General features: G+C 37.9%; 1 protein-coding gene across 3 annotated transcripts; it reads right to left on the bottom strand.

The window, feature by feature from the left end:
- Positions 1-883: 883 nt before the first annotated feature.
- On the bottom strand, positions 884-9512 carry LOC146474758 (uncharacterized). Of its 3 annotated transcripts, none has more exons than XM_085116509.1 (3): positions 9390-9512; positions 2509-2695; positions 884-1580 (listed from the first exon to the last, which is right to left on the bottom strand). In XM_085116509.1, the coding sequence occupies exons 2-3, from the start codon at positions 2680-2682 to the stop codon at positions 1281-1283; spliced, it is 474 nt and encodes a 157-aa protein (XP_084972635.1). In that variant the 5' UTR covers positions 2683-2695; positions 9390-9512; the 3' UTR covers positions 884-1280. The 3 variants fall into 3 exon arrangements, with proteins under 3 accessions (XP_084972635.1, XP_084972633.1, XP_084972634.1); XM_085116507.1 differs by lacking the exon at positions 9390-9512 and adding an exon at positions 7269-7383; XM_085116508.1 differs by lacking the exon at positions 9390-9512 and adding an exon at positions 4615-4725.
- Positions 9513-10390: the final 878 nt, after the last annotated feature.

Raw genomic sequence — 10390 nt, 5'->3', positions numbered from 1 at the left:
GTTAGCAAAATAACCTCAGACAGACTGTTGAAAACTTTAATTCGTGAAATCAATACACCGTACTGAAGTCTAGAAAGAAAGGGACTCGCCCGACGGCCATTTCTCGACAGAAAAGACGAGTCAACGTCTATCTTAATTTTCAGTAATTTCTACATGACCCACCCGGGGTGTGCGAGTGGAGTGTAGACTCTGGCCGAAAAGAGGGACCTTTTTCACTCTCCTAGGGTCGTGAAAATAACCGGCAAACGAAAGAGTGGCAATTAAATTCAAGTATTACATCGGCTAAAGAAAAACAAGGACAACGTCTATCTTAATTTTCAGTAATTTCTACATGACCCACCCGGGGTGTGCGAGTGGAGTGTAGACTCTGGCCGAAAAGAGGGACCTTTTTCACTCTCCTAGGGTCGTGAAAATAACCGACAAACGAAAGAGTGGCAATTAAATTCAAGTATTATATCGGCTAAAGAAAAACAAGGACAAATTTACGCCAACATCGTCAGATGTTACTCTTCTGTCTTTGGTTTCTTTCAGAGGTATAAATATGGGGTAAAAAATTGGGGCTTTATCCAAGTAAAATGTGGGCCTTTTCAATGAAACTTGGGGTAAAGATCCTTCCTTTCCCCCCCCCCCCCCCCCCCCCCCGGTAACTGCGCAAATTTTTCAAGTTGTAATTGATTTCCATCCTGATTAAGAGCCAGACACTTCTTAATAGTTTAGGTGCACTAGTGCAGTAACGTTTGCAACTGCGAAAGTATGTTTAGTTTTCAATTGGTGAAAGTGAGACTTCCGGTTTTTCACAGCCGGTTAACGTTACTAAATATAGATGTGGTATCTAACAATGCAAAGGTCTTTCACTCAAGTCTACACAAAGCTTACACAAGTATTTTATATTCAGTGCCTTTTCACTTTATTTCGTTCATTCTTTTTATTTAAGTTATTCTGTCTTTACAACTTCTCAGTGAAAAGAAAAACTAACAACGAAGACGCCACTAAAACAACATAACTGACCCCTCCCAACACATGCCTCGAAGCCTCGAAGGCTTTAGCTTGTGGACAAAATTTGCAAATTCGTCAAGATTCATCATTTCATTGTACTTTCAAAAGAGGATTTGAAAATATAGATAACAAAAACAATTCAAGCCCAGACGTTTGTCTAAAAAACTTCGGAGTTCGTGTTAAAATTTCAATTTATCACAACCGAGTGGTTTATGGCTGCGTTACTAGACCCCTTTGCTGAGGAACTAAGGAAAAGACACAGTTCACTAATTGAATCCGACTTTCTACAAAGCGCAGCCGGTTGCTTGGTTCACATCATCAATAAACTTCTGCACGGTGCCACTACCAGCCACAGTATTGTAGTAAGTCTTCCAATACTGAGCCTGAGTTTGCAGGTCAGCTGGAATCGAACCAGGAAGCTTCCAAGCCAAGTACAGCCGAGACGCCAGCCCAGAGTACAGCGGTTTCTCTAAGTCCACCCATGATGTTTTGGTCCAGTCGATGTTGAGTTTTCTTTTGATTTCATCCCAGTAGGGTTGAAGAACCTTCTGAGTCACTGTCTCACGATAACCAATCTCATCAACCTATGAGCATTAATAATGGGATGCGACGCTAAAACAACTTCCGTAAAGAACCGGAACCGTTAAGATTCATAAGCCCTCGGGACGTTAACTTTAAAATTGGAGACCTAAGATGCACTATCTGCATGTGCCCCTTCTCTACGAGAGAGCACGTATTTTTGTTTTCGTCTAAGTTTTGGCCTCAGCTTCAACGATTTTTTAATAGTACTAACACCAACTGTAACCGTAAGAATTCTGCTGAAGGTTCACTAAAACGCGTGTATGTCGAGCGAATCTCACAGCTTTTTTAACTTGTTCTCATCGATCAAGTACACCCAAAAAATGTATTGAAATAGGGACGCTGATGGTAAAGGGGTGGGACGCTTATCTGAGCACGGAGTGGATTAGCAATCAGCGAGCTTTTGATGAGGGCACTTGTTATAAGAAACAGGGCGGTAAATTAAACTAAGAAGCTAAGGAGATCGCTAACGTGAATCACTGTGGTATTCCAACTTGTTTCTTACCCATTATCTGAACTTTTTTAAAAAATCGATAAGAGGGTTGTCAGTTTCTAAAGAAATTGTGGTGCTGTGTCAGTGGGGAAGTAGAACGATTGTTTGGTTTTATCAACAGAATTCATATGATAATTTGGCCACCGTAAATAGATTCGAGTGCTGGCGTTTCAAGTGGTAGCCGTTCCCCCCCCCCCCCCCCCACCCTTTTTTTCTTTTTTCTTTTTTATCGTCGCTTGTTACGTTCAAAATCACTGCCAAACACAGAACTGAAATACAAATGTGGTTACACGATTCTGGATAGGCATATTTCGATTTTTCTTCCAGTAAAAAAATTAAAATTGGTCTTGTGTTCTGTGTGGTACATCTCTGAGATTTAGCATCCTTCATTGATATTTGAATGAATGTGCAAATTAAAACACTTATCCTGAAATAGTTACCTGCCAAATGCCGCCATGATACCCAGGCCTGTACGTTCCAGGATCATTTCCGTATTTCGACTCGACCCAGGCTACACGGCAGAGGAACTTGTAATCGTTGGGGAATATCCCGTTTATCACTTCAACGACTTCCTTGCATACAGACGAGCCTTTGCCTTTTGGTGAATACGCCATACTTCCCTGGAAACTAAGTAGATTGAGGACAAATGTCGATAACCTTCAATAAAAAGCCATGGCCATGGGGACATTAACTGTGTCGATATCAGTGAATAACGTTTCTCATTTAGACTATTCCCAGTTGCCCTATTTTTCCGTGGGATTCTCGAGACTGGTAGGCTTCGATGGAGTTGCTGCCATCTTGCGCGAGCGCGATCTAGGAAGAGTGTCTAAACTACCGAGGAGAGCTCTCCCGCTCCCCTCGGTAGTTTAGACACTCTCCCCAGATCGCGCTCGCGCAAGATGGCGGCAGCTCCATCAAAGCCTACCAGTCTCGAGAATCCCACGGAAAAATAGGGGGACCGTGAACAGTCTATTTCTCAGTTTGAAAAACGTTTAAGAAAACAACGAAGATTTAACATCAGTGTTGAAATAGATTGTTTTAAGACAACAACATTATCTTCTTGCAATTTTTTCGCCAAGCATGCACGCTGCTTGACCTTCTTGACGGGTATTGTCTGATTCTCTGCCAGCATGACCAGAAAAATCAGCGGACTGGCATTCCTCAAAAACACTTGATTTCTCGTCTTCCTTTGTAACTAATCGCTTTAAAGTCAAGCCATCCTTTTGTTTGTCGATGTAAAAAAGAGAATCCTTTTGTTCGTTGTACTCTATATTTTGCAAATTTTCCTAAAACTAACTTTTCTTGTTTCGTAAACCCGAGCGGATAGGCCTGGCTTTTCACATATTCCAAAACTATATTTTCTATATTTTTTGGAATCCATCTTTCCAAGATTTTTACGTATTTCCCTCGAAATTCTACTCGCATGTTGGAGGGGATACCCAAATCGCTGGTGTTTTAGGCATGGGGGGAGGGTCCCGGGGAATACCGAAAACACGGCAGCCATATTGGAAGGGGATACCCATATCACTAGAGATTTAGGTACGGGGATGCCCAAAACTCGGGGATGCCCAAATCACTGAAAATTGTTCTCAGTCTTCTTGGAACAGATAATCCGTCAGTCCGTGGACAAATATCCCTTCACAAAAAAGGTTAGGTTATTGTTTATTATTATATCTTGGTCATGATCCGGTATCATGTATCATTCCCGCAGGAACGGAAGAAACGACAAGCGTATAGGTAAATAAATATGGCAAAATTGTAGTGTCTCAAACAGCTTTTAATACTACACGGACCAGTAATTCCGGGTTAATTGTCTGTTTTTGTTATCTACCCACATGACCTTCGCTGAAAATATGTGACTCTAAAAACTTGGCCTTTTTACTAAAATCAAGATGCTTTTATTTGTTACTTGACTTATATTAGCCCTTGAAAAAAAAACACGTGGAAATGGTTATTAAAATACAACAATGATAATGAAACTATAATATTTAAATTCAACAATGTTAACCGAAAATGAAAGTCGTTTCCCCCTTTTGTAATTTCCTGCCCGGAAGCGATTTTCTCACCGTAGGATTGAATCTCTTTAGCTTTAGAGTGTTTTTTGTGCAAGCGATTTCTCCCGAAATATGACGTTTAAACTGTAGGAATTAACAATGCCGCAGAGACTACCATCTCAGTCACATACGCAATCTGAGCAGTTGCTTAAGCTATAGATTAAGATAGTTTCATCCAAACTCCTTCCTTCTTTCACACGAAGTCAGACATGATTGCGGTACGTACAAATATATATGTTTATGTTTATGTTTATAATATCTATCCTTCTTCTTCTTGTCTTCTTATATTTCACGGGACATATTATTTTAACGTTCCATTCTTCAGTATTTTCAATCGCCACCGTTTGCAATTTTATCCGTAACTGATGATAACAATAATGACGTGTACTAATTATTAGTACACGTCATTAACTAGGCTTAATTTTTAAAATATTGTGCGCTTTCTTATTGCCTATAGGAGAGAATTATTAAAGAACAGGAGAAAATGCTTACTTTGGTTCGTAGAAGCTGCTGCTGGTAAAGACAAACTGAACTTGTTAGCTCCAAGAACGGTTTAAGCCAATAACAAAATTATCATAACAAGAGTACCTTTATACCTCTGCAAGCAAGCCATTGGCTAGTTACAGGTAAGCACATCCTCTGAACACGTGTATAGACCATTGCTGTCACGTGAATTTCCTGTTATTTTCCTTGTCAACCATGACGTAATTATTCATGTGAGTTTACTCTTTTTCAGGTACGAGTCAAGTTCCAGCCGAATCAAGTTGAAGTCACAAGTGAAGCTCGAGTCCAGATCACATATAGCTTCCTTCCGCCTTCAAAATTAATTTTTGCACATTTTCTTAGTTTGTAATTTTGTTCTCAGAAAATATTGAAATGATTAATAAACAATAGTGCAATATGAAATTCAGTATCAGAAAGTTGCCGCTTTCTTCTGCTCACAGCATTTAAGTTGAAATCCTTATCTACTCTTTACTTTTTATACAAGTCAACCGACCTTGGACAAACGGATTGCACGAAAGTACGAAGACAATGCAACAAGAAAACAAGATTCCGCTCCTATAAGGTCTCGAAAAATCGTTCTCTTCTCGGAATAAATAATGTCCGAAGATAAATATCTGTTCACACTTTCGAGCAAAACAAAGATTAGGTTATTGTTTATTTATTTTTCATCATGCATCATTCTTGCAGGGAAGAAGAAACGACAAAAGTGTCTGACTGTAAATAGATTCGAGTAAATAAGGTAAAACAATTTTAGTGTCTGACACCACGTTTCATACTGCGTGGACCAGTATTCCAAGGTATTTTTTGTTATCAGTACTTTTTTTATCACTGATAAAAGCAAGTTTTCAAAGATTGGAATTCATTTGTTTACTTCAAAAAGACTGTTCCACAGCTATAATGGCTCAAATCGCAAAACAAAATGGTTACCCTGTTAAAGGGGAAGTATCATGGGGTTTTTACCTCTTTATTAAAAAATAGTGAAATAAAACCTTCTGTTAGCTACTTAAATAATACTAGAACAACGAGAGGAAGGAATCCACTCAATTCTTGAAAGGATCAACTTGTGATCTGTTCTAGTGCATTTTGGAAACAAAAATGCAAGAACTTGAAAAACGTTAGCCTAACATTTTTCAAGTTTCAATCCATTCTGACCTACTCTGTCTCTTGCCAGAGGCACTAATCGACAGTTTTATTACATTGGGGTAGTAATTTATAACAAAGCTAGACTATTACTATTTTGTTTCTGTTGAAAGACAAACATTTGGGAGGTCTTGAAATGATATCAAATTTGCGTGATACTTCCCCTTTAAGGATTGATAATTTACCATCAACTCTCAACACTAAACGTGAAAATGAACAAGGATATTTGTCTGCAGATTTTATCTCTTCATAATTCAACAGTTTCAGAAAGTAGTAGGACATTGGATACTGGGTAAGTATTTTAATGGCTAGAATAATTCGAAAAACCTTCATATGTTTTCCAAGAAATGTTGTCGCCCTTTTAAATGACATACGAGGACCGTTTCTTGGAAACTGGTTTTTGGACACTAGACTGGGCAAGAATAATTATTCGAAAACGCTGAACATTCTGTTCCTGGTATACCTGGGAGAAGTGACGGTGAGTAATTTTTTGAAAATACGTCTTTTTATTTGTGTCATTTGCAAACTACACTTGCGCGATTTCACTTAAAAAATCACTCATAAAGTATATTCATTTCTTGAAAGAGGAATGCCCAGTGTCATCAATTCTAATGTAAACTTCCAAGCGGTGCGGAGGGGACGATTTAGGAAGTATCTAATAAATTTTGTCGAGCAATCTTATTGGAGATGCAGTTTATGCTGAAAGGGTCGAGCATAATAACTAGAAAACGTACGGATGATAAAACTGTAGTACCTCAAACAGGTTTTTGCACTACGAGGACCGGTCTGATTCCGGGTTGTTTTCTTTTGTTACCTCGCCATCTTCTCATGCATCTTCGTTTTTTAAAAATACGTGACTTTTCAGTAAAACTTGGCCTTTTTGCTAAATACAAGATGTTCTCTTGTTATGCAACCTATATGATTAGTCTTCGACAAAAAAATAAACATAAAAATAGCTATTAAATACAACAATAATATTAAAACTATAATATTTAACTCAACAATGTTAACCGAAAGTGAAAGTAGTTTTCCTCTTTTCTAATTTCCAGCCCGGGCGTGATTTTACCACTGCAGGATTGAATCTCTTGCTTTATAGCGTTTTATGTGCAAGCGATTTCACAAAATATAACGTTACAGTGAAGGAATTAGCAAATACCCCAGACTACTCGTAGTCGTGTACGCAACATGAGCAGTTGCTCAAGCTATAAATAAAAGATAGTTTTATCCAAACTGCTTCCTGCTTTCACACGAAGTCAGACATAATTGCGGCACGGAGAAATGTATATGAGCATTTTTATAGAATATCTATCTTCCTTCTTGTCTTCTTGACATAAATTTTAACGCTCCATTCTTTAGTATTTTCCTTGTCTACCGTGTGCAATTCAGTTATCCGTTATTGATGCTAATAATTAGTGCACGTAATTAACTATTCTTAATTTTTAAAATATTGTGCGCTTTCTTATTGCCTATAGGAGCCAATTATCAAAGGAGAAAATGCTTACTTTGGTTCGTAGAAACTGCTGCTGGTAACGACAAACTAAACTTGTTAGCTCCGAGAAGGATTTAATTCAATAACATAAAATTATCATAACAAGAGTACCTTTATACCTCTACAAGCAAAGCGATTGGTTAGTTACAAGTGAGCACATCCTCTGGGCACGCGTACAGACCATTGCCGTCACGTGAATTGCCTGTTATTTTCCTTGTCAACCATGAAGTAATAATTTCTAAGAGTATACTCTTTTTTTACGAGTCAAGTTCCAGCCGAATCAAGTTGAAGTCACGAGTCAAGGTTGAGTCCAGATCCGCATATACGGTTTCCTTCAGACTTAAAGTTTTAATTTTTGCACATTTTGTTAGTTTGTAACTTTTTTCTCAGCAAATATTGAAAAGATGAATAATCAATAGTGCAATATGAGATTCAGTATCAAAAAGTTACCCTGTCCTGCAACTCACAGAAATCCTTATCTGCTCGTTACTTTTTATAAAAATACCCTTGGTCTTTGACAAACGTTTTCCACGAAATTTGAAGACAACGCAACAAGGCAACAACATTCCGAACTTAGCTGTCGAAAACTCTTTCTCTTCTCGGAGCAAATAATGTCCGTAGATAAATATCTGGTCATATTTCCGAGCCAAAGAAAGGTTAGGTTGCGTCGTTGTTTATTTCTTCATCATACATCATTCTTGCAGGAAAGAAGAAAAGACAATAGTATTTGACTATAAATATATTCGAATTAATATGTAAAAAATAATGTAGTTTCTCAAACTACTTTTCCTACTTCGTGGATCAGTATTCCAGGTTATTTTTTGGTTATCGTTATAATATTTTTTTATCACTGATAAAAGCAAGTTGTCAAAGACAAGACCTAAAATTTGTTTACTTGAAAAGGGCTGTTCCACAGTTGTAATGGCTCAAATCGCAAGCAGAATGGTCTCCCCTGTTAAGAATTGGTGAAATCTTAACCATCAACCCCAAACACTTAACATAAAAATGAATAAGGATATTTGACTGTAGATATCATCTTCTTTCATAATTTAACATTTTTAGAGACTAGTAGCACATTGGATACTGAGCAAGTATTAATCATTCAAAAACAATCTTCATCTGCTTTCCCAGAAATTTTGTCGCTCATTTAAGTGACATAAGAGGGGTTATTCTGGGAAACTAATCTTTTTATTACCTTTTTGAAAACAATACATTCTAAAAACTTTGTAGGGCTTTTTATAAATCACCCATAAGGAGTTATTGTCTCAAATTCAGAGTAAATTTCTAATGATAAATTCTATAGTATAAAGTCCAGTAGGGGTAGACTTGCGAAGATTTATGACCTAGTCGAGCAAAACGTACTTTCAATGTCTTTTATCGCTTGGGCTACAGAGACCTCAGCGATATTAAAAGCAGCAAATAAGATACTGGGCAAGAAAAACTATTCGAAAAAGCTGAGCATTGTAAATCTGATATAGCTGACAGAAGTGACAGTCAGTGATTTCTTGGAAAAACGACTTCCTATTTATGTCGTCAGATTTACAAACTACACTGATTCCACGAAATTTGCGCCACTTCAGTTAAAAATCACTCATAAAACATATTCATCTGTTGAAGGAGGAATGCTAATTTAAACTTTCAAGCGGCGGAAGGGATGACTTACGAAAAATGAATTTTTTCGTGCAATCTCGTTTGTTGAGATGCAATTTGTGCTAAAGGATTGAGCAATTGAAGCTACCTTTGTGTCGTTATACTAGGATAGCACCAAGAAAACGTATGATGCTAGACCCATCCGCTAATGTTATAAGCTCCCTGCACATGTTAGTAAATAAACTGAATTCTCCGGACGAGTTATGATGTATTGAATTAAACAATTTATTAAAACAATCCGCCGATCGAAAGAGGAAATAAATGTCACCTAACGATTAATACATTTTGAATGATCCTGGTTGTATCCTAGGCTTTAAAAATAGCGTGACCAAGACGTTTCCGGTGAAATATTCGAAACCAAACTGATACAGCAAAGGGGCTTCCCCTGATTGCTATCAGCAGCTGATTTGCGATAACAAGTCATATCAGCTCTCCTATTGTTCTTCATGAAAAGAAATTGTTAACAACAATAGAAAATTCTTACTTTGTTTCGTCGAAAAGTTGGCAAAGCTTTCACCAGTAGGCAGTGGAATGGTTTCCTCCCCAGCTGTGTTCCAAGACTAATGTTGATCATTACCATATTATAATTCCATTCAACTCTTGCAAAAGAGTTTTGAGAGTGCCGGGGCGCGTGCACTTGGGCACGTGCCCAGGCATAGCTATCATGTGAGCGATCTCGGACATGCCAGAGCCCGTTTTTCTGGGAAACGTGCCGAATAAGTGGATAAGCAGGGATGAATGGATAACTAGATTCGGTTTCCTCAGCTTCTCGCTCAATCAAATGTTCAGCTAAAGAATCTGATCCTTCGTCAAACAGAACAAACTGTCTTAGCGAACACAAATAGCTCTTTATAATTTAAACAACGAAATCCTTTGTTTCTGGGGACTTTCTTGGTGCTCCTGATACCTCATGTTTGATGAAAGCTCCACGGAAAAACTGGCAATTACTTCAAACACTTAAGCTTACAAATAAATGCTACAAATATAAATATCGGCACATTGTTTTTACTATCTGAATTATCAAACTAAGTGAAAGGTTGTCAACTGTGATTTCAGTTGCGTTCAAGCATTTTAATCATTGCATCTATTAGTAAGCTTCCCTACGAGTGACAATAAAAAGCCAAATCGGTTAAAATGTTGTTCCCTGCCTCATCACATTAATCTATGGTCTTTTTAACGGCAAATTTGCGTAAGCTAACATTGTTTGATCTGTTCGGATTTCTTAGATGAAATTTATGTTGAGGAAAAAGTTTAGGGAACATGACCTTATTCCACGAATCCACTAGTTTTGGTGGCTTTCTGATAGCCGTTTTTAACGACGTGTTTACCCCAAAACAAAAGGGGAAGTCATTGACGTGACTGTTCGCTAGAGAAAATTCTAGTTTTTCTTCACAATTAATCCAAATTCCTCAGTAATGTCTTTCTGAACAAATCAGCTGTACTCCACCGAAACGAACCCTTGGGTGTCCTTGACTCAGCTGAGCT

Source organism: Pavona decussata, unplaced genomic scaffold (genome assembly GCF_977016875.1).
Source record: "Pavona decussata unplaced genomic scaffold, jaPavDecu1.1 SCAFFOLD_87, whole genome shotgun sequence".
Lineage (NCBI taxonomy): Eukaryota > Metazoa > Cnidaria > Anthozoa > Scleractinia > Agariciidae > Pavona > Pavona decussata.
This window is presented reverse-complemented; position numbering and strand designations above follow the sequence as displayed.